This window comes from Polypterus senegalus, chromosome 8 (assembly GCF_016835505.1).
Source record: "Polypterus senegalus isolate Bchr_013 chromosome 8, ASM1683550v1, whole genome shotgun sequence".
NCBI classification, from domain to species: Eukaryota; Metazoa; Chordata; class Cladistia; order Polypteriformes; family Polypteridae; genus Polypterus; species Polypterus senegalus.
The window spans coordinates 163,959,792-163,985,172 of record NC_053161.1 but is presented as its reverse complement, the minus strand read 5'-3'; the positions used below and the strand labels follow the sequence as shown (position 1 = coordinate 163,985,172).

At 40.0% G+C, this 25,381-nt stretch overlaps 2 protein-coding genes across 2 annotated transcripts in view; both read right to left on the bottom strand.

Annotated features, from left to right (window-relative positions):
• Positions 1–5,925: 5,925 nt before the first annotated feature.
• LOC120534672 overlaps positions 5,926–25,381 on the bottom strand; it is a 106,589-nt gene continuing 87,133 nt past the window's right edge. Inside the window, exon 12 of the mRNA XM_039762264.1 lies at positions 5,926–9,132. Coding sequence (XP_039618198.1) covers positions 7,721–9,132 — 1,412 coding nt within the window. The 3' untranslated portion in view covers positions 5,926–7,720. The remainder of the gene's footprint in view (positions 9,133–25,381) is intronic.
• Positions 22,577–25,082, bottom strand: LOC120533275 (piggyBac transposable element-derived protein 4-like). Its single transcript, XM_039760088.1, has 3 exons — positions 24,819–25,082; positions 23,172–24,389; positions 22,577–23,093 (listed from the first exon to the last, which is right to left on the bottom strand). Exons 1-3 carry the CDS (start codon positions 24,824–24,826, stop codon positions 22,667–22,669), a joined length of 1,653 nt encoding a protein of 550 aa, XP_039616022.1. The 5' UTR covers positions 24,827–25,082; the 3' UTR covers positions 22,577–22,666.

The following is a 25,381-nucleotide window of genomic DNA, read 5'->3' as shown; positions in this document are numbered from 1 at the left end:
CCCATTGCAGTCCCCATTTGTTGCAAGTAGCAATCTTGTCCAAAAAGAGAATAGATTATGTGTCAGAGTGAATTTTATCATTTCTATTACTCACTTTGTGGGTAAATCATGTTGTCTGAGGTACGTTTCACATGCCAATATGCCATCATCATGGGGGATGTTTGTGTACAGTGCCTCAGCATCCATTGTGCCCAGTAAGGTTCCCTCAGGTAAGGGGCCTAAAGCAGACAGTTTTTTTAAGAAGTCAGTGGTGTCCTGGATGTAGCTGGGTGTGTTGCGGGCGAGGGGTTTAAGAATGTGTTCCACCCAACCTGAGACCTTTTCTGTAAGGGAGCCAATTCCTGAGATGATAGGCCTTCCTGGGTTCCTTTCTTTGTGGATTTTAAGAAGCATGTAGAAGTAACCCATTTTGGGGTTCTCAGGAATTAAACTGTTTACCTGATCCCTGATGTCAAGAGGCAAGCTACTTACTATCTTTTTTAGTTCCTTTTTGTAGAGATCTGTTGGGTCTTCTTGCAGTTTGTAATAATGCATAGTATTGGACAATTGTCCATAGGATACTGTTGTGGTTAGGGTCTGTGTGTATGTAAGCCTCATGAAGTCCTAGGAGAGTGACAAGTTGTGTTATTCATAAGGCACTTCTGTGGTTTAAAGTGCTAAAGGTTAACCAGCTGTGTGTTTGTCATTCATAGGGCACTGCTGAGTTTCTGTGTGTATGTGTATATCTATGTATGTGTGTGTTAATCTTAAGGTACGACAGTAGACCAAACTGGTAACGAACCTGATGAGTACACTTACCCCTAGATAAAGGGTAAGTTGAGGGACATACCATGATAGTACACCCCACTTTATAAAGAAAAGACTAAGGAATCGAATCCTCCAGATTGTCCATCTTGTGTCCTCTGCCCTCTTCTCCAATGGCAGTTCTGCCTGTCTAAAGCACCCGACTCAGGAGCACTGCAGGTTTTTCAAGACTGTTGTTTTCAAGCACAAAGTTGTTGGATAAACACAATTTTATGATTCACTGCCCTGCATTCAATGGGATTTAAAAAAAAAAAAAAAAGACAAAGGTCAAATAGCAGGCACTGGACCAGGACAAATGGCACCATTGGATGTAATTGAACGAGCCTCGGAGACAGCAGATGATCTAAAGATGTCCTCCTTCTGAATAAATTGACTAATTGAGTATTATCAGTCCTGTGACTCTTTTTTTGCCTCTGAATTTCACCCTGAGATGAATAAAGTTTATCTAATCTAAAGTTAAATGATTTAGACATTAAGGAAGTCTCTACTTGTAACCACAAGGGGGTGCCACTGAACACTAAACTACACATACAATATTATCCAACTCAATTACACGTTTAGATAAAAAGGTTTTCATTCACCACCAACACTTTTCAAATAATCATCATCCAAGATACTTCAAAATAAACAGGTTCTCTTCCTTTATTGCCTCCAGCTGAGTGTCACCTGCTGCCGCCGGACTCTGCTGACTTAATTTAAACTGAACTCAGGACTGTTTCTAGTATCCTGGGATTGGTCATCCAGAGCACTTCTGGGTAAGACGGAAACTTCGGTAGTCTTCCCCCAGTGCCACCCTCATTGTGGCTCCCAAAGACCCAGACAGGGTTGTACTTCTGGACTACTACAGGGCTTTAAGGAAAAAGCCACTGCTCTCCAAAAAAAATTGCTGCTCGTCTGCAGTTTGCTAAAGATCACGTGGACAAACCAGAAGGCTATTGGAAGAATATTTTGTGGACGGATGAGACCAAAATAGAACTTTTTGGTTTAAATGAAAAGCGTTATGTTTGGAGAAAGGAAAACACTGCATTCCAGCAGAATAACCTTCTCCCATCTGTGAAACATGGTGGTGGTAGTATCATGGTTTGGGCCTGTTTTGCTGCATCTGGGCCAGGATGGCTTGCCTTCATTGATGGAACAATGAATTCTGAATTATATCAGAGGATTCTAAAGGAAAATGCCAGGACATCTGTCCATGAACTGAATCTCAAGAGAAGGTGGGTCATGCAGCAAGACAATGACCCTAAGCACACAAGTCGTTCTACTAAAGAATGGTTAAAGAAGAATAAAGTTAATGTTTTGGAATGGCCAAGTCAAAGTCCTGACATTAATCCAATTGAAATGTTGTGGAATGACCTGAAGTGAGCAGTTAATGTGAGGAAACCCACCAACATCCCAGAGTTGAAGCTGTACTGTATGGAGGAATGGGCTAAAATTCCTCCAAGCCGGTGTGCAGGATGATCAGAAGTTACCGGAAATGTTTAGTTGCAGTTATTACTGCAAAGGGGGGTCACACCAGATACTGAAAGCAAAGTTTCACATACTTTTGCCACTCACAAATATGCAATATTTGATAATTTTCCTTAATAAATAAATTACCAAGTATAAAATTTTTGTCTCATTTGTTTAACTGGTTTCTCTTTATCTACTTTTAGGACTTGAGTGAAAATCTCATATTATTTTAGGTAATATTTATGCAGAAATATAGAAAATTCTAAAGGGTTCACAGACTTTCAAGCACAACTGTATAAACATTAAAAATAAATTATTAAAAAAAAAACAAAACACTAAGACAGGGATTAAACCTTCACACTAAAGTAACACACACACAACCATGAAGTGTATTCAAACATAATTGACCATTCTCCAATCCCACTTCTATCACTGGTCAAGTCCTGTCCAGTTCTTCATTTGCACCATGCACTCCTTATTACCATACTTTTAGTTATACCAAAGCTTATAAGCTTTATAACATTCTTTGTTTTATTTTGTTAACCAACTTGATTTGAGCAGAGAACCTTTCATTTTAACAGAGATGCACTATTCAAAGACAAAGTATAAAAGAGAACCAATCCTTTTTTGATTTGGAATTATTGACAGTAAATTCAGCATACCCAAGTATCCCAGAGTTCTCATTACCTCCATAGATTTAGCCAGAAGATGCCCTGGAGAAGGTGGCCTGCTAATTCCTGGATGATGTTGATCTGTCCCAAAGGTACCTGGAAAGGAGCCATCTTTCTATGTCAACACTCCCGCCAAAGTGTCATGGGGCTGTCCCAGGAGTAACTAACTGTGTGCCAGTGCAGAGTATGCAGAGGTGTGGCTGGAGGTAAGCTTGGTGTGATATTCTCATAGGTTCTTTTAGTACCTGCAGAAGAAAATTTATTTTTATCTCTACCTTCTATATGGAGCTAATCAAGACTTTCAAGAGATTTCTGGGAATCAAGTGTTGGGACCCTGACAAACAGGAACCACTACTTAGCTGTCTCTCCTTGCTGAGGATACCTGATATTGTAAAAATAATCCAGTAGCAGAGTTATGTTTTAAAATATTTGTCCCCCTTTTTTCAATTTCTCTCTCTCAAAATAGATAGTTGAAATATATTATTTTTACTCTTAACATCAGCCATATCTTACATATTGCATCCCAGGGATTTTTCCTGCCTTGCATCCAACCCTGCTGGGGTAGGCTCCAGGTTTCTTGCAATATTGCTCTGGATAAACAGGTTTAGATAATATATGTATTGTTCCTAATCTCTGATGCCATCTCTGTTATTTTGTGCCCATCCATACTCCTATTATCTACTCTTGCTCTGCTCATTAAGGGTTTATTGTTCTTATGATGGGCTATTCATGTCTTCTGATTGTGACACAAAACTAAACTCCATAGTAGCTCTTTAACCATAATAATTACTAAAACTAAAGCTGAAAGTAATAGATATAAAAAAAAAACAAAAATATACAAAGGGGAATTAAAACTAAAATGAACTTCCAAGTAAGGAAAAAAAATATATAGAAATAAAAACTAATAATGAAAGGCAAAATTATAATAACCTTGGTCTGGATTGGAAGACGTCATATTCGGTTCCCACCTCGATGACATCACTTCACCTGCTTGGCTTTAGAACCGCCATCTTTGCCTGTTATGTTTGTTCTACTGTTGGACTGAAGTCGATTGAGACCTGTTCTATGGAACCGACTTTTCAATTCTGGCAGCCTAATTCAAGTATAGGAGCGGCCACCCCCAAACTTCTTCCTGTGTTTGTCCAATCTTTTCATAGTGCATTTACAGAACATATTTGAATATATTTTGATTTTCACCAATCAGTATACAGATAAATGGTATGGACCAGAAACACACCCCTGCTATTAAGTATTCTGTACAATCCCAATATAGATTATTATTAAGAGTCATGGGTAATACCTCGTAAAAGAAATAAGACTTCTTATATGTAAACTGCTATCAGTTATATAGTTTACAACGTTAAACATTATATAAGATTGCATTTTCTAATTTGAATGTGTGCTGGTACAAATGTAGTCGGCATGTCTTACTTAAACAGGCAGACAGATTCAAGACATGTTTCACTTACAGTGGCTGTGTTGTCCGCAAGGACAAAGAGTAAGGATCAGAAAATGGAAAAAAGACCAAAATGTTGATGACATCAAAAGCCAGAAGGGCAAACAACTGTGCAATTAAATCAAACAAATTTAGAATTGTGTCTTTGTCATGTTTGCCTTTTTGTGCCTTAGTTTTTTTCTACTTATTTATTTTTCATGTTTTCTGGATTTGGATTGTTTGAGAATCTTTCTGACATATGTATGTTCTTCCATTTGCTGTTGTTCAATATTTTAAGTACAGTGGAACCTCTAGATACGATCACCGCTGTATACGAGAAATTCAAGATAAGAGGAAAGTATGAGCGAAAAATTTGGATCTAAATACGAGCATTGGCTCGCGTAACGAGCCAGGCTGTGGTTATGCGTGACGCGTTTCAGGTCACTCAGTGTTCCTTGTTCTCCCGTAGCGTGAGGATCTACGTGTTTGTGTGCTTGTGATTTCATTGTTTCGCTGTATAAGCGTATCCAAAAATATCGCGGACATGCAGACAGAGAATAGGAGACGGTTGCTCTCAAGAGGAGAGAGAGAGGGAGGCGCGAGCGAGTGAGAGAGATAAGGAGAGAGAGAGAGACGCGTGCGCGAGCGAGTGAGAGAGATAAGGAGAGAGAGACGTGCGCGAGTGAGAGAGATAAGGAGAGAGATACGCGTGCACGAGCGAGAGAGATAAGGAGAGAGAGATGCGCACAAGAGAGAAGAACCATCAGCTCAGTTATGATCACATGACACTCAGCAGACAAAGTGTATCCATACTACTTGTATTGCAAGACATCGCTCGTTTTATCAAGTCAAAATTAATAAAAAAAATTTAGCTCGTCTTGCAAAACACCCGTAAACCAAGTTACTTGCAAACCGAGGTTCCACTTGTATATGTTATTTATCAGTGTTATTTGTTAGGAGAATTGACTTTTATGTTGATATTTTTGGGGGTGCAGAACGGATTAACTGGATTTCCATTATTTTCAATGGGGAAGTTTGTTCTAGATACGAGAAATTCGCTACACAAGCTCAGTGCTGGAACAAATTAAACTCGAGGTTCCACTGTACTTGTAATAATTGCATTTTATTTAATTTAACAAGTTGCATTTATTTAGGCAATTCATAGCCTAGTAGACTTGATCTTCATTCTGTCTTCCTCAGTGGTGGGGCCGGCCAATCCTATTGTCAAGTTGTCTGTTACTTCATATGATCAAGAGCCTCACCTCTAGTCGGTGCCAAGTGTCAGGAGTTCAGTTCGGTAGAAGCGCCATTAGACCAAGTTATTAGACTATCTTAAGTGAGCAATACCACTATTCATATGGACACCCGACTTCACATTACTGATTGGACTTGAACTGCATGCAGATGATCAAACTTGTCTTTAAGAAGTTTTGAATGAGACCCGCTAAGAAGCTCCTCAGCACACCCTGCAACAAAGTACTTTGTTAAAGCCAAGGCTATAATTCTAAACAGGCCATTTATTTTAACAATCTGTATTCATAAGGCATTAAAACACAGGTTAAAAAATGAAGTAAACCAGCAAACTTTATTTAGTGTCAATAAGGAGTATAAACTGATAAGCTATATTTAACAATATAGTATATAACAACATGAATCCTAATACATTAAACCATCATCCTGAAACTAGCGTCCAGTATGAAAAACATAACACTGCCTGCTGTTCTTACAACACTTCTTATTGGCCTCATGCTGACGCTCTCAATATCTGAGGCTGACTGTTTTTATATGAGTCGTAACAATGGGTCGAAAAACCAATAAAATAACCAGTTGTATAATAATAATGATGCAATAATGTGATCTGTTAGCATCGTTTATATTGAATATACAGTATGTTTAAACATGCATTTCAGCCAAGTACTTTATAAGGTTTGCTAATTGATGTCAAACAGAAATCTTCACATGCAGCCGTGACGGGCTGTAAAATGGGACCTCTTAATGGAGGTGAGCGATTAGAGCAGGTGCACTGCTCCAGTTTGACAGAGGGCTAAAGAATGTAGCCGGCCAATCAGATATTCTAAAAACATGTTCAATTGTTTAAAGGGAGCCTGATCCATTTATAGTATTGGTCAGAAGAACATGCAAAGAACTCATTGAACGCACTACAATGGTAGAACAGTGTCCAACCCACACACAGAATAGTAGTATTAGTATTCACAATATACCAGAGTATCGGCCATTAGAAAGAGTCCCAAACAAATAGACGGCCAGTCGGAGCATCACTGACAATCATCCCATAAAGGCTCTGCTAAGAGAAATGCCTCCATCTACTATGAAGGTGAACATACAGATGTCAAAAGATCCAACTGAGGAAATAACTGACAATTGTACAGTTCCATGTCTTTTCTGCAACTGTATGCATTATATCGTACATTGTAATTTAAATTAGGAGGGAAGAGCTGTATTGTAAAGCATTGTACCATATTTCTCTAGTCTTAATACCTTTGTTGTGGTATGCAAAAGTTCAAGTAGGGGCTGCAATTCCAAAATAACTCATTCCCATTCCCACATGCGTCTCCCGTTGGATAAACTTACATGACGTCCATTTATACTGTAGCTGCATTCCTTGAAGGTTTCCACAATCTTACAGCTACTGGAAAGTTTCAAGCATTGAGTTTGATGTGAGCACAAAAAATGTCCAGAGTCTTAAAAGTTTTAGTGGAGTTCACACAAAAATGAATAAAAAAATGGTAATACATACATACACACACACACACACAGAAATCTACTTCTTGTTTATAATATTTCAGATCAAGGCTTACACCTCTTAGTTATGTATCTTCAAGTTTCCACTTGTACCATCAAGAGTTTGCTTGAAGAACACAAAATATTTTGTTTCCTCTCAACTTTGACAAGCGAAAGCATGGAGGAATATCATGGACAACAAACAAACAAAAACACATTCTCTATCATTTATTTACTCTCACATGTCAGGCTCTTTTTCGTTATTGTCAAATTTTACAGTGTTTTTATTTATTTGTATGTTTATTTAATGTTGTCCAGAATATTTCTCCATCATTTAAAACCAAGGCACATCCATATCTTCTAACCAAAGTTAATTTCTTACCAATGGTTGGTTTGCTTACTTTCAGGACCCTCACTCTTGAGTCATGAAGTTACTTTTATTCTCTTAGATTTGCTCTGCATACTACTTGTATTGTCCCTTCTCTAGGTTATAAAGAGTGATAGTAATTAGTAGGGCACCTACTGTAGACGGGCATGGAATTTTATTTCTTTTTTTTGTTTTGATAAGACCTGTTGATCGTAGCACTTCTGGCACAATCTCAATTGTTCAATTCCACATCTAGCTCATTACAGGATCACCTTTCTTGGTACTCGTTTTTTTTTTGCCTTTGAGTTTTAAGTACTTCCCTCTAAAGTGAATTCTTGTGTGTCGCTGAAGATGGCCAATTTGGGAAAACCCTCGGCCACATTTTGAACAACAATATAATTTCTCCCCAGTGTGGATTCTTGCATGATTCTGAAGGCCACTCATTTGTGAGAATTTTTTTCCACACTCGGAACAGCAATACGGCTTCTGCCCAGTATGAGTTCTTTCGTGGGTCTGAAGAGCACTCCTTTGTGAAAATCGTTTCCCACATTCAGGGCAGCCAAACGGCTTATTTCCAGTATGAGTTCTTTTGTGGCTATTAAAATTGCTCTTGTCCGAAAATTGTTTGCCACATTCAGGACAGCAAAACGGCTTTTCGCCAGTATGAATTCTTGTGTGGGTTTCAAGATGTCTGCTTCGGGAAAATTGTTTTCCACATTCAGTGCAACAAAATGGCTTCTCTCCGGTGTGAACTTTAGAATGTGTATTAAGAGCATCCATCTCTGAGAATCGTTTGCCACATTTTGAACAGCCGTAGGGTTTCTCACTGTGAAGTTTTACGTGGGCATAGAAATAGCTCCTGTCTGAAAATTGTTTTCTACACTCAGAACACTTAAATGGCTTCTCTCCTGTATGAATTCTTGTGTGGGCCTGAAGATAGCTCCTTTGTGAAAATTGTTTTCCACATTCCAAACAGCAAAATGGCTTCTCCCCAGTATGAATTCTTTTGTGGTTTTGAAGGTAACTGTTTCGGGAAAATTGTTTTCCACATTCAGTGCAGCAATACGGTTTCTCTTTTTTATGAACACTAGAATGTTTCAACATATCAGTCTTCCTAAAAAATCTTTTATCACATTCTGAGCAGGAATATGGTTTCTCTCCTGTATGAATTCTTCTATGGTTATGCAAAGTGCGTCGGTCAGAAAATTGCTTTTCACATTCCAAACAAGAATATGGCTTCTCTCCTGTATGAATTCTTCTATGGATTTTAAGATAGCTGCTTCGAGAAAATTTCTTGCCACATTCAGTGCAGCAAAATGACTTCTCTCCAGTGTTAACTCGGGGCTGTTTTTTAAGACTGCCTCCACTGGTGGTTCCACTGATTTCCGCTGGTATAGGTTTGCATTCAGAAGTTTTCCTTTGCTCTTGGCAGACATACGAAGGTCCCGGGTTTCTATTTTGAACCTGTTGCTGGCTGGCAATTGCGGCTGTCCTCTTTTGCTTCACAACGCGCACCGAAATAAACCGTAAAGAGACCAGAGTTAAACTCTCTGATCCAGGTGCCGATTTGATCATATTTTCAATATGAGATGCCATTTGCGCTTTGAAGTGAAGAGGAGTCGGAGTGGGTAAAGATGGAGAAAAGCTGCAACCCTCCAGAGAATCTGCAGAAAAAAAAAAAAAACATAAGAAAAGCACAATGGTAAGCAGGCATATGAAGTTGGAAAAAGAGGTATGTGGCTAGTGGTGGCCATTTACTGCAGTGCTTTGCAACTTTAGTGCTGGAGCCTGAAAAAAAAACACTGCAGGTTTTCATTCTATCAACTTTTGACTTTTAATTGGACTCCTATGTTAATTAAGCAAGATGTTACTTCCCAGATTGTGTTATATTACTGTTCTAATACATTTTCTTTAATATTTATGTCACTATATCTGGACAACACTGTTAAAGTATCCATTCAGATGTGCATGCTAAGTTTGGCACACAGGGGCTCAGCATTTAGAATTGCTAGCCAAGCATAGACTAGATAGCCAAAGACAACTGGAGGATTGTATAGTCAGCTTAAACACAGTACAGTATTTCTGTCCTCTGTCAGTATAAAATCTTCTTTATTTGTTGGGAGAATGAGAACCGGCATGTAAGCATTATGATATTTCTGTATTTTGTGGAGGAAGAGTTCAGTCCCTACCTGCCCTTTTTTTAAAGACAGAGAAGACCAGCACGTGAAGCAGACTGTATTAAAAGGCTTGGACAACAGCCAAACCCTTCGAAGCTGTGTCAGACCTTCGTCTGAAAACCCTCACAGCGTGGTGACGAAAAAATGGCAGACTGTGTAGATCCAGATTCCCACCTGGATAAAAGTCTATCATATGCTTCCCATCTGTAACCGTGTCAACCGTCAGTAAATGTAAGCTAAAGTATATTTTTCTCATGTGATTCTTATACCGCCGTAATCACGATGGGAGGGATATCGCCTTTTCTGTCATATTACTATATTGTTTAGTTACTTAATGTGCCGCAATTTCAAAAGAACACATTTCCGGAGAGCTAATGCCTCTTAAAGAAACAATTACAAACTGGTAATTTCATTCATTTCCTATATGACAAGTTATTTCGTATATAATATTACTGTACTTTTCTGAATGCAAATATAAGATAAATAAAAAGGACATGTAATTAAACAAAGAGATCAATGAAAGGTAAAAATGATTTGCTCAACGTGAAACTGGTTAGAACAAAGACCAGCAGCCACAAGGGATACCCCAGGGCTGAACTCCGCATATAATAATAAACTCAACCAGCACCGCCATTCTAACCCCAGAACCAACGTTTTATTACCGACAAGTTAATTTTTCTCTGCTTTAGACTTTGGCATGTTTGGTCTCCTAAGTGCCAAAGAAAAACAGAACTTGGAAAACACTGATGAGGCACATAAAAAGCAATAAGACTTCTGTTTTAAGCCAACACTCAATCTTGTCTTTTGATCTTACTATAAAATAATTGCATAAATACGCAATAGTGGTAGAGAGAGAGAAAACTCCCCGCATAAAGCTACGGTTACTAAGTAGATTTCATACAACAGTGACAGGTAATTCACTACTGGGTTCAATAAGGCCATCAAAGTCACAAGTACAGAGTGCAGTGTAATTCTTCATGGTACCAAGGTCAAGAAGTAAAACTACCTGACCTATAAAGTCTCGGCTTCCTTATCTGAAAAATGTCATGTCTTTCTGACATTCAAAATAAAACATAATTAAATGTCTTGTGTCTTTGCTGGTGAAAGGCGATTAACAAGGATTATCAATCCTATATATCTGTCCAGTGGCTTCTGGGTAACTTGCAGCCAGTCATAGTAACAAACACTTGATATGTTATACTGACTCGGCTCTTCAGCCTGCTGCACCTCCACCGGTGCCATTAGGTCAGCTACAGGGTCGTGTGGAAGAAATACGCCGAGGAAGACAGGAGCTTTGATCAATCAATCAATTTTTATTAGCAACTGGTGAGTAGTTGTGAGTTCTCTGCTTGCAAGCCAGAGGAAAAAAAAAAAAAACCTTAACAGTCTCCAAACAGCTCCTTATATTGTGAGCTTGTTTGCTTCTTAAGGTGTAGTTCGTCTTTCTAGCATAAGTCATCTTATGGCTAATAAATCATACAGCTATTTTGTTCTTAAAAAGCAGTTTGCACTTTAAGCACAGAGTACATTCTTGCTCAGCAGGCCAGCAAATGACAGGCCATATGTTAACCCACAAAAGTAAGGGAGATGTTTCGCCCCCTAAACCAGTACATCTCGCGGCAAGGATGGGGTTCAGTGGCATCCTGGGTAATCTCCCCCTCACCCACTGCAGCTGCCTTCACTGGGGTGCTGACCCCAAACCAATGTCTTTCCTCTGCAGCCAAAGCCAGCAGCTCCCTTTCTCCATTTCTTCTCCCAGCGCCTTTATGGCTTTCCTCAAGCTGGAGCCTGCCACTCTCATACAGTGAAACAACTGGACTGTCACTTTGCCAACAAAGCCCTGGCAAATGACCTCTATAGGGTTAAACTCTGGCTTTCCAGCCAGCCTCTGGTCGCTCTGCATTCCTTATGTGGGATGCTATCATACCCTCCTACCAAGGGATGGTTACTTCGATGAGCAGGACCCTCTTCTCCACCACAGACCACAAGACAATGTCTGGTAGGAAAAGTAGTTATTGCAGCCTCTCTTGGGAAGGCCAGCTGTTTCCTTGAGGTCTGCCAACATCTGCTACTATTTGCCAGGTGTAAGAATGTTAACCCTCTTCTGCACACTACGGTTTATATCAGCGGTCCCCAAACACGCGTCCTGGGTACCCACTGTGGTTGCAGTTTTTTGTTCCAACCAGATCAGTAACAATAATCGATAAAAGCTGATCTCATTTAATTAGTTTCTCTTATTCTGCATTCAGAAAAATACAACAGTATGTTTTTTATATTTATAGAACATTTAGAAATATCTTTTTTTTTTAAAGCTATAAATGCTTAACTCTCTCTTTGTTTTCCTATTATTTTCCCCTTTTCCTATGTAGTTTGCTCCCTTCATTTAACCCCAATAGTGACAACCAGCACAGCAGACACCCAGGATGATGAAAGCAGCAATGACTTCAGTGTCAGACTTGCTAATTAGTAAAATAATCAATTAAATGATGAGAACACCTGGAAAAGCAGAAACCAGAAAGAAAATTAGGTTGAAAATACAGTGGAACCTTGGTTTGTGAGCATAATTCGTTCCGGAAACAGGCTTGTACTCTCTTATATCAAAGTGAATTTCCCCATAAGAAATAATGGAAACTCAGACGATTCGTTCCACAACCCAAAACTATTCATATAAAAATGATTAATACAAAATATAGAGTAAAAATACATACAACAAATTAACCCATACTTTGCCTTTGAAAAGAATCGTGGCTGGTGTGAGGGAGACGAGAGAGATAGGAGAGGAGGAAGAGATTTATTGTGTAGGACGACTTTCACTCTAACATTCGGAATCCCTGCTATCTGTTGGCTCACTGGAATCTTTTTCTTTTTTTGTGACTTTAACAAGGAACCTATCCAATGGCAGTTGCTTTTGCCTGAAGAGTCACTACACTTGGACACAAAATAAAAAAATGCTTTACGCACTGTAAGGTTTCTAAACTCTTTTGGGATTCCCCTCCAACGGGACAACATGCAGAAGAGCGCCCGGAAGCAACTGCAGTTCATCGTAAAAGCAAATCTGAAGAGATTGCGGTCAAGCTATAAGTGCCTGTTGTCGATGGGTGATGCAAGGAACATTATAAATGCAAGAGCACAGTATTACTTGACCACTAACCTGGTCACGACCCTGCCTGACTGCTGTGTCTCTGTATAAGAGAATGGTAGATCCCGCTACAATAAATAACCGTGCTGTTCCCGTTTCAAGCTGAATAAAGCTGGTGTTACTAAAGTACTGAGACTCTGCCTCATGTTTCGGGGTGCAAGACAGACATTCACACGTTATAACACACACACGTGGTCACCACGCTATAGTAAACAGTATACGCTCGTATGGATGTTGACTATATGAGTGAAGCATGCCGACTGAGAACGAGAATGGGAGACGATTACCCACAATCCCGCAGCGAGTGAGAGAGAACCACCATCAGCTCAGTTGTGATCACGTGATGCTCTGCAGACAAAGCGTATACATACTACTTGCATTGCAAGATTTTGCTCATTTATCAAGTTAAAATTTATTAAAAATTTTTGCTCGTCTTGCAAAACACTCACAAACCAAGGTTTCACTGTATTGTTTACAACTTAAAAATATATATATATATTCCTAGTATAACTGCTTATTACATTTTAATAAAAATCTACCAAACTTAGTTTGTAATTTCTACATTGGCTCCAAAACACAGAAACTGTGAATTAATGACTCACTTAATTAGACTAAGAGTCCAATTAAAAAACGGAAATTGGTTGGAACAAAAACCTGTAGCCATAGTGGGCCCCAAAGACCAAGATTAGGGACTACTGTATATATCCTTTTCTGTATGTTTTTATGTTTGTCACTTGCTAGCAGGGCTGTGGAGTCGGAGACAATTTTGGGTACCTGGAGTCGGAGTCGGCAAAAAGTTAACCGACTTCGACTCCTAATAAATTTAAATGGGAATTAAAAAAGTAAGTTGAAATGTCCCAATTCACAAACAGTCATAATGAACTACTTCTCTGCTGTAAGAATAAAGCCCAATGCATGCAGTGCATAATGTTACCACAAAACGAACATGTCAAGTAACCATGAAGCATGCTTTTCATTGACTGTATGCGTCACTATATGGGATGTAATGCACAGGTAAGGTGCGGCACCGCTTTCCATTGTGTCGTGTTCCACTGTTACAGGGAACTGTGAACCTAGCCTAAAGCCCCCCATACATTTACAGATGCACTGCCGATTTTTCGGCCGTTCAACGAGTCATCACGCGTCAAACGCCTGAAAAATCATCTGGTGTGTTCTCAGCTCTGTCGGCTCCCCTTCGCTATGCGCTAGTGAAGGGGGCCGAAGGAGCCGAGAACACAGATCTCCCTACCTGTCTCCAGCAGAGGCTCGTTCTGCTGATCAGCTGGCCGGTGAGTGACACAATGCACTAAACTTCCGGCTGGCTGACAGAGGAGACAGCCACTGCAGCAGACAGAGGCATCACATTACTTTGGATGGGGGCGGTGGTCGAGATTTTCCGCAAGCTGGATCTGCCCGCCCATGTGGACACCCACAATCTGCGGCCGCCAATCAATTGTGTTTGTCTTTAATCTGGCATTATAGTAGAGTGTTGGCTTCCTAGCCAGTAGTTCTGTGGTGAAATGACATGTATGTTGCCTTCCTTTCCTTCAATGGATGTAGAAAATACATTAGCATAGTATATACATACAGAGGAGTCGGAAGATTTAGAAACTGAGGAGTCAGAGTCGGAGCATTTATCTACCGACTCCACAGCCCTGCTTGCTAGTATTATATTACGGTCACTAGCGGTCCGAGTGTTACATAAGGAACAATTTCACTGCACCAAGTAAACAAAAATCTTGAACTCTTCATTAGATTTAGATTTGTGCGTTTTATTTTTTGAACTTCATTAGGTACATGAACTGTCAAAATGAATGGTACAGTGATTGGTTTGCAGCAGTGCCCTCTAACTGTGCTGACTAAACGGACTGCAGTGTTCTCTCTAGCGCCTTTTAGCTTCATAAGTGAACTTCAAGAGAGGAGCCACTACATCGGCAATACTCACCAGATGGCCTGCAGGCTACACCCAGCCAGTGAGTAAAATCGAAGTGTCCAACTATGCAATTTTACACCATTTACTTAAAACAAAAGTAAATTTAATATGTACTGCATTTGAAATCACATTAAGTACATTTAATAATGATTGTATGAAGTGGGGTTTAGGGGAAAAAAAAGCTGAAAAACAGTATAATGATATAAATTGCTCAAAAAATTAAAGGAACACTTTGAAAACACATCAGATCTCAATGGGGGAAAAAATCCTGCTGGCTATCTCTACTGATATGGACTGGGTAATGTCTTAGGAACGAAAGGATGTCGCATCGTTTAATGGAAATGAAAATCATCAACCTACTGAGGGCTGAATTCAAAGACACCCCGAAAATCAAAGGGAAAAAATGATGAGGCAGGCAGACTATTTCAATTTGCAAAAATGCCATTGTAGCAACTCCAAATTCGTACTCAGTAGTTTGTATAAATGTGTTTGTATGCATGGCTAACAATGTCGGGAAAGTGGGGGAGGGGGGCTCCTGCATGCTCCTAATGAAACAATGGATTGTGTTCTGGGGCAGGGGTTCTCAAACTCGGTCCTGGGGGACCCCTGTGGCTGCAGGTTTTTGTTCCAACCAGCCTCTGTTTTAAATTGGATTCCTGGGCTAATTAAGTGAATTGTTGTTTCCCAGATTCCCCGTTTTGGGAACAATATACAAATTAGAAAACTAAGTTTGGTAAAAAAAAAAAATATATATATTAAAATGTACTAAGCAGTTATGTGTATTTTTTTCTTTTTAACAGTATTTTCATCTTGATCATCTTCATTTTACTTTTCTAGGTGTTCAAATTGTTTAATTAATCTGTTATTTACTACTTTGTGGGGATGACACCAAAATAGTTGCAGCCTTTCACAATTGAGTGTTGTTTGCTTGGGTTTCTGCTCTGACTGTTTTTAATTGTCATTATTAAGATTCAATGAAGGGAGCAAACTGCACAGAGAAAGGGCGAAATATAATAAAAACAGAGTTAAGCATTTAAATCCATAGCAAAACCAGACATATTTCTAAGTTTCTTATACAGTAAATGTGAAAATCATGCTGCTGTGCTTTTCTGAATGTAGAATAAAAGATAATACTAATATTAATAATAATGATAATAATACCAGCTAATTAAATGAGATCAGTGCTATCAGGTGTTGTCACCGATTAGGAATCTGGTTGGAACAAAAACCTGCAGCCACAGGGGTCCCCCAGGACCGAGTTTGAGAACCCCTGTTCTGGGGGATCTCCTCCCAGGTCTGGAACAGGGCATCACTGAGCTCCTGGACAGTCTTCAGGAGTTGCTTGTATACTCTCGCCACATGAGGCCGCGGATTGTTGTGTACCAGGAGGAACCCAGGAGCCACTGCACCAGCATAGGGTCTGACAATGGGTCTGAGGATTTCATCCCGATACCTAATGGCAGTCAAGGTGCCGTTGTCTAGCCTGTAGAGGTCTGTGCATCCCTCCATGGATATGCATCCCCAGACCATCACTGACCCACAACAAAACCAGTCATCCTGAACATTGTTACAGGCAGCATAACATTCTCCATGGCTTTTCCAGACCCTTTTACATCTGTCACATGTGCTCAAGGTGAACCTGCTCTCATATGTGAAAAACACAGGGCGTCAGTGGTGGACCTGCCAATTATGGTATTCTATGGCAAATGCCAATCGAGCTCCATGGTGCCAACAGGGCAGTGAGCACAGGGTTCACTAGAGGATGTTGGGCCCTCAGGCCTCCCTCATGAAGTCTGTTTCTGATTGTTTGGTCAGAGAGATTCACACCAGTGGCATGCCTGCTGGAGGTCATTATATAGGCTCTGGCAGTGCTCATCCTGTTCCTCCTTTCCCAAATGAGCAGATACTGGTCCTGCTGATGGGTTACGGACCTTCTACAAGGGGCCATGTTCAGCTCTCCTAGAATAACTGCCTGTCTCCTGGAATCTCCTCCATGTCCTTGAGACCATTCTGGGAGACACAGCAAACCTTCTGGCAATGACACGTATTGATGCGCCTGCCATCTTGGAGAAGTTGGACTACCTGTGCCACCAAGCTCTGTAGGGTTCAGGTATTGCCTCATGCTAACAGTAGTGACACTGACCATTGCCAAATGCAAAACGAGTGAAAAAACAGATGAGGAGGGAAAATGTCAGTGGCCTCCCTCCACCAGTTAAACCATTCATTCCTGTTTTGAGGGTCGTCTCATTGTTGCCCCTCTAGTGCACCTCATTAACACCAAAGCAGCTGAAACTGATTAACAAGCCCCACTGCTACTTAACTGACCAGATCAATAGCCCAGAAATTTCACTGACTTGATGCTATACTCAGATGAAAGAGTGTGCCTTTAATTTTTTTGAGCAGTATATTTACTGCACCACAAATACAGCTAGCCCCAACAGTTCTCTCCGAGCACAAGCTGACAATGAAAAATTGGACACTTATTTAAAAGGACTTGTTTGAATAGGCAGAAATGTACTTCTGTTTGTCACAGATCCATTCTCTATTTGACTCCAGTCATGAAATTATGCCAAAAATCAAGAGACTTCTGCTAGCTAAGGACGCATGTCAGCTTTTAGTTAGATAGGACATAAATCCTCAGCTCATGAAGTCTTAAAAATAACATTCAGAAACAACAAGTTTATTTCTTGTATAATCCAAAAAAAAAAAATATCACACAAGGAATGCCTCAATTGGCTTTAACAGGCCCTGATTTTTGAATACACCCCAGTCTTGACTCTCTAAGAAGAGATGAAAAAACTCAAAAACAAACACAGCTTGTAGGGAGAAAAATGGAAGAAATGGGGAAAGACCATTTAGAGAAACAACCCCTTCCAGGTAGGCTGGGCGTGCAAATGCTATCGAAAAATGAGGTAAATACAATACACAAAACACAAGTAATCCTCTTCACTGAGCTAGATGGCCAATCTATAATGGCAACCTCAGAAATACAACAGTACAAACGATTTTGTTCTTACACTGTGATCTTCACCAAGTGCAGCCACAGAGTACCACAATAACTCTCAAAGCAAAATGCAAGAACGCATGATATCACTCACTGAGTGAGAACTCACTTTATACACTAATGTATAATAGGAATTTGTCTTGATGGTATTGGTGCAACATACAATGACAAAACAGAATACAAAAGATAAATATAAGAAGATAAAATGATAAAATATGATGCAGCATACAAGGGTAACATTAAATAAAATGATGAGATAGGAGGATTAAAATCTCCTGGTAGTCTAACGTACAGGTACTGAGTAGAAGCTCAGACTTGACTAGTCAGAATAACTGCATGTGGAAAAAACTGTGTTAGCGATGTGGTGTTTTATATTTCACTGCACAAAGACGTTTGCCGGAGGGGAGTCTTTGAAACAGGTGATGCCCTGGGTGAGTTGGATCATCAATAATTTTTGTGGCCCACTTCCTTACCCTGCACTAATAAAGGACTTGAATGAGAGGTAAATTACAGTGCCTGTATGATCTTCTCACAGGTTCTGATGATGTGCTGCAGAGTGACCTTGGCGTGAACAGAGGCAGCACTGAACCAGACTGTTACACAAGAGGTCAGAATGGACTCGATGATGGCTGTGCACAATTGGACCAATATTATTTTAGGGAGATTGAATTTCCTCAACTGATGCAAAAAGAACATTCTCTGATGGGGTTTCTTAATAATACATTGGGTATAGCAAAAAACCCCCCTTTGAAATATTCCCATTTTTTTGCTCTACGGCCTTAAATGAACACACAAAACAATATTTCTTCCAGCTTTACTCACTCAATGCAATCTATAACATTCAAGTGAAAGATATCACAGCTACAGTTCAGGAGAATTATAAAAAATAAAAAACAAGAAATCCTGAGATGAATAAAGGATCACTCCCCTCCTAAACTCAATCAGGTGTAACTGCCCACCATTTCCATTGCAGTCCCCAGTTACTGGCTTCCTTCCACCTGTGATCAATTGTAATCTGTGTGATTAGTGAAGCTGTTCCTGGAGCATTCATTCCCTTGCTTGGTACTGCAACTGACAACAAACAACTGACTATGGGTGGCAAGCCACCTTCAAAAGATCTCAGGGACAGAGTTGTGGACAGACATAAGGCAGGAGATGGGTACAGAAAAAAGTCTCAAAGGTTTCATCAATCCCAAGGAGCACAGTAAAGTCCATAATAAAGAAATGGCAAGTGTCTGGTACTACTAGGACCCTCCCTGAATCCAGTCGTCCCTCCAAACTGGATGGAAGAGCAAGGAGGAAACTGGTAAGAGAGGCTACCAAGAGGTCAATGGCCACTACAGGATTTGGTGGCAGAGGGTGGTCATTGTGTGCATATGGCTTGTTCGGGAGGGTCACAAGGAAAAAGCCACTTCTCAAGAAAGGCCACATTAAGGCTCGTTTGAGCTTTGCCAGAATGCACCTTGAAGATTCCAATGCCAAGCAGAAAAAGGTCTTATGTTCAGATGAGACCAAAATCAAACTATTTGGCCTCAATACCAAATGGTACACCAATGCAGCTCGCCATCCACAACACACCATACTTGACGGTAAAGCATGAAGGTGGCAGCATTCTGTTTTGGGGTGTTTCTCTGCCACAGGGCCTGGGGCTCTCATTAGGGTAGAAGGAAAAATGGATGGGGCAAAATACCATCAAATTCTTGAGGAAAACCTGCTACCGTCTGCCAGAAAGTTGAAGATGGGCAGAATGTTCACCTTTCAACACGACAACAACACAAAGCACACAGCAAAATTGACCACACAGTGACTGAAGGAGAAAAAAGTGAATGTCCTGGTGTGGCCAAGTCAGAGCTCAGACCTAAATCCCACTGAAAATCTGTGGAAAGATATGAAGATAGCAGTCCACCAACGCTCACCATTCAATGTGACCAAACTTGAACAGTTAAACTGTAAAGAAGAGTTGGGGGCAAATATTGAGTGGGCTCAATCTATATGTGCAAAGCGGACAGAGGGCTGTCATTAAAGCAAAATGGGGTTCAACACAATATTGACATTGGGAGGGTGGTGATCCTTTATTAATCTCAGTAGGTCTTGTTTTTGATTTTTTTTTTATAATTCTTCTGAACTGTAGCTATGATATCTTTCAGTTGGATGTTTTAGGTTGTATTAAATAAGTAAAACTGGGAAGAAATATTGGTTTGTGTGTGTTTTCATTTAAGGCTGTAAAGTAAAAAAATGGGAATATTTCGAAGGGGGGGGGGTTCTTTTCGATACCCACTGTATCTGTGATGTTATTGTCCCACTTAAGGCTTTGTGACACCACAGTGCTCAGAAACCTAAATGATTCTGTTGTCACAATGGCTGAGCCTTTTATAGCAAGTGATACGTGAGCAGGTGACCGTTTCTTGCAAATTGCAATCATCCCCAGAGTTTTTTTTTTTTATGTTAAGGTTCAAATTATTATGGCTGTACCACAATGTCAAGCACAGCACCCACCACATAAGGATACAGATTTGTTCAAATACAACAAAAACAAATTAGAAAATAATAAACAAAACTATTGTAGACCTGAGATACAAAGACCGCTATTTCGATGCAGATGTAAAATCGCTGGCACTCAAAATGTTGCAAGCCCAGATGGAACTTGCATCGAACGAAATGCACACGAGTAAAAAAAATGACTGCATTTACTTTGTTTGAGCAATCACTGGCAAATTTGTTTGTTTTTCTTTTGAACATTGTCGTTAGAAAGTGCCAGGGCGGTGCGTGTCTTATTTCTCTTTGCGTTGCTTTTTGTGGGAGAGCCAATCACATTCATGGAAGCCACTGTTTTCACCCGAGTCTCTTAAGCAATAATGAGCAACTTGTAAGCAGATCATGATCTACAGTGAAAAGTAGAAATATTTAATGTTTCCAAAAACAGCAAATACAATACAGACATGCATTCAATTCAAATGCCATATACTTATTTTTATTGTAAGGATTCTAATCTTAATCTGACAGCCCTGGTAAAAGCAAAAATGCAAATCTATCTTTTAGATATGAAAGATGATGCTAAATATAATACTGTATATGTATGCATGCTACTTGGCAAGTGCAGGGATTTCTTTCTGAAGCACCAATCCCGAGGAATGAAAATCCACTGAAATACTGGAACAACAACTGGAGTCGGTTTCCTACCATTGCCAAAGTAGACCGCAAGTTCCTGTCAGCCCCATGTACTAGCGTGGACGGCAAGAGATTATTCAGTTTGGCTTCTAATGTGATCAATGAAAAGAGAAACAGAATTTCCTGCGACAAGGCAGAAATGCTCTTGTTCGTTAAGAAAAACCTCCCCATCATACTTAAAAAAATAGAAAAGTATAATAAGCCTCCAGAAAAAAAGTTATTTACTGTTAAATGCTTTTGTTTTTTAAAATTATAGATTGGTTAGATTTATTCCACTAAAAAAGAAAGAAAAAAAAGTTGTGGTATTTAATACTGCAGACTGTAAAACAAAGGATTAGATAGCCAGCCAAATGTGGTTGAGCAGAAGCCATTTTAATGATTGTAAATAATTTGCAAAAGTTGCTATTCTTAAGTGGTATTGCTTATTTCATTGTCATTGTACCATTTTTTCAGTATTCATTTTTTAGATTATTGTTGAATTTGTTGTATTTGTTCCAACAAAAAGAAAGAGAAAAGTGTTATTTAAAGCAACAACCTGCAAAACTGTTTCCCATATAACCAACAGGTAGCCAGCCAAATGTGGCAGATATCATTTGTTTTTAATGATTGAATGTGGTGTGCAAAATTGTTATACAAAGAAATGTTCACTTTGTCTGTACTTCTTGTCCAGACAGATGAAGTCTCATTATTCTCTGTATCTTATAAATATGTATATCGGCATTGGTAGATAAGCACATAGACATTATCGGATATCGGCATTGGCCTAAAATTCCCATATCGGTACATCTCTAATAAGAATGGCCACAGATTTGCACTTTTTTGTTGACTATGATCACATCAACCTAACTGTGCAGATCCAGGTTTTCCACAATGAGCCTGATTCGAAGCAGAAGATGTAATCATCTCACAGATAAATATTTAAAGCAGAAGCTCTAGGGCACCCTGACCCCTCAGACTTTACCATTAAACAGGATATGAATTGTAATTCCTGTTCCCTCACTAGATGGCTACTTAAACATTTTAGCATCTGCTTATACTTTAAAATTAACACCTTATTAAGCGGGGTCATTTTTGCTAAATCGCTTGTAATTTGACCTCTCCAAATTAGAATCACTGCTGTTATTGAACCATCTGGACTATAAACATGTTTGGTCTCTTTGTAAAGGTAACATTCTCTAGTTTCACCCTTAGCAGTCAGAATCACTGTAGGTGTGACTGATCAAAAGTTATGCACATTAGAACTCACAGAAAAAAATGAATTTTTTTGTTCTCACCCAAGTTTTTTTGTGAAAATAAAGGCCTCTATAGCGGCAGTAGGTAGGTGGGGACAGAAACACACTATGTACCAACAGAATAACTTGTTGACTACTCACATTTCAAATTTGAAAAGAATACCTGTAAAAATGACATTTTTACACCAGTTTTTATGTGGGCAGGTCCAGGTGCTTTTTAGAGGGACCTCTGGTTTATCTATTATCCACATTTTGGAACGTATGGAAAAAGTGTAATAACTTTTGAATGCTTCAACCCACAGATATCAATGAGGGCTCTACTGAAAGCTTACACCTAAAGGAATCTACATCTACACACAGTGTCACTCTATTAGTTATGGAAATTCATATTCCATAATAAAAACAATAAAAAATACACATTTCAATATAAAAATAGTCAAAACAAGTGTTACGGGCCAAAAATATATATTTGAAAGGAACAAACAAATGCTCTTCTAGATGCACACAAACTATATACATTTTTTTACAAACTGTTCCAACACAGCTCAGCGTCTGTCCATGTGCCACTGATTGTAGCAATCCCTAGTAGGCAGAAAGCACAAGGGCATGTCACATGTAGAACATTTTACAGGGGTTTTTGCTTGGCACCTCCTGCACCTCAGCCGGCCATGAGTTTTATCCCCACCACTGCTGATGTGCACCAAACGATGATGGTCTTCCCTGTTCTCGTCTTGTTGTGCTGTCCTGGTGGATCCCGCAGCTGCTAGCTCCAAGACTAGGGTTTCCCTAAATGCCTTCTGGTGCACAGGAACTACTGCCTTTGCCTTGCACTGGGCTTTGTACAATATGAAGGCATTAACAATGGCAATATCCACAAAATGGTAAAAAAAAGTCTTGTACCATTTCTTTGTCTTGTGGAGAACCTCATAATAGCCGATCAGTGCATCTGACAGGTCGACTCCACCCATGTGCCTAAAATCAATGCAAATATATTAGTAACATACAAATACAATTTTAAGAGGGGGTAAATACATGTTATATTATACATACTTGTTGTACTCTTTGATGGCTGGTGGAATGGGGACAACTTTCTTGATCCAACGGCCTGCCTCATCTTTCACCCTACGCGTCACTGTCTCCTCTCCATGGGCGGTGTGCATGGTGGAGCACATAAAGACGTCTCTGGTATCTTTCCACTGGACAAAAAGCAAGGGGTCTTCCCGAATCCATCTGATACTGCCACGGGTAGCATTGGTGTCCAGGATGTTGACAGTAGTTTTGGGGTAACCCTGTCTGTGTGTCCTGATTGTGCCACAGGCTGTTATATTTTTTTTCAGGAGATCCTGAAACAGAACTGGGCTCGTATAAAAATTGTCCACGAAGAGCTTGTACCCTGTGCCCAATAAAGAGGTGTTGACAAGAGTCATAACCGAGTCATAGCTCAACCCCTTTGTGCATGCTTGTGCACTTTTGCCCTCATGGACAAAAAAGTCCCACGTGTAGCCTGTTTCAGAATCTGCAAGCACAAACAGCTTGTAGCCCCATCGAACAGGTTTGTTTTTCAGATATTGCTTGAATATTACTCGAGCTTTTGAAGCAACCATTCTCTCATCAATGGAGATATGCTGATTTGGTTGGAAGTTCTGACGACATGCATTTCTAATGTCGATGTAGATGGGCTTGATCTTGCCCAGGCGGTCAAAATCAGCAGTGCCTCTTTTACTTTCATTTTTAGCATCGTCGTCTGGACTGCTTAGATGAAGACCGTGAACAATTGAGAAGAATTTCCGACCTGACAGAACTGACTGAGGAAAAGGAAGACTGTATAATTTTCCTTTTCTCCAGTAATCAGTAAGTGCAGGTACTTTCAAGAGGCCCATGTAAATTACAATTGCCAGAAAAGAGTAGAGGTCTTCAATGCCAATGTCTGTCCATGAGCTGTAAACGGATCTGCCGTGCACATTTGTATTTGCCACAATAGTCAGTAACATAGTGTTCGTAAAAAACTGCTGAAATAGTTCAAGCACAGTGTAGTTTGATGTGCTAATTATCTGGGGTTCAGGAGTCCTTCTAGGACAAAAGGGGGGTTGGGAAGGTGTGATGTCTGGAACTTCAACATTATGCCACTTTCCCTCTGCAGGTGGCGGTGGCTCTCTAGCACAAGCACCACGTCCCGTTCCTCTGCTCCTCCCCCATCCCCTGCCTCTTCTGGTTCTTGTCAACCGACGAGTCTTGGAGGAAGGACCCGGTTCTGGCTCTAAAGATGGTCTAAAAAGTAATATCAACAACAATAACCGATTATAATCTTATATATGTGAATTTCCCCTTGGGATTAATAAAGTATCTATCTATATAATATGTAAAAACAAATATAAAAACAAGTACTACTGTACTACTCCTGACAGCACAAAGACAACCTCCTTCATAGGTCTGGAAAGTTCTCCAGTCACTCTGATGGACCATCAGCCAGTCCTGGTATCTCCACACATCCATTCAGCATGGACATTCACACCTCTAACTCCCCAGGAGGCACCTCACTAAAACCCCCACACCCTCTCAGTCCTGAAAGCCTCAAGAAACTCAACCCCCGCAAGGCTCCTGGACCAGACCACTCCCAATCCCAAAGAAGCTAAGCATCACTGGGAATTAGATCTAATAAGACATGTGGTGGGCCTCACTGAGGAAAAAAAAACTTACTGATCCATTTCAACATGGACTTCAGCCAACAGAGTTTCTGGCTCCCAATCAGGATCACTTTGCCTGTAAAAGTGAGCAAATGTGTCATTATTTACTTGTCACTGTACATACTGTAGTGTCTGCCAATCTAATTTTTATGTAAAATAGTGTGAAAACACAATAAAAACACACTTACCTATCAAGCAAGGCGTCCATCCCATTCAAAAACATGTCCTCAGTTACTGAGTCCACATCAGAAATGTCGCTCTCCGTCTCAGACTTCTCCTGGTCCGATTCATCACTGTCACGCCGTGTACATGCCTCTACTACTTCGTCGAGAATGTATTTACGTTTTTCTGTACGTTTATACATATGTAAAATGCAAAAAAACTTGGTGAAATCACAATAAACAACCATGCGTAATTTACGCACCAAGTCTGCTGACAGGCCAAATGCCGGTTACGCACTTTGTTTACAAGTTTGCATGGCAAATTACATATCGGCGTGCTCAGCTGCTCATTGGCTGCAAGTTTGGAGCGTCACTCACAGTGTCAAATCAAATTGGTCGATTCTACCAGGTTTTG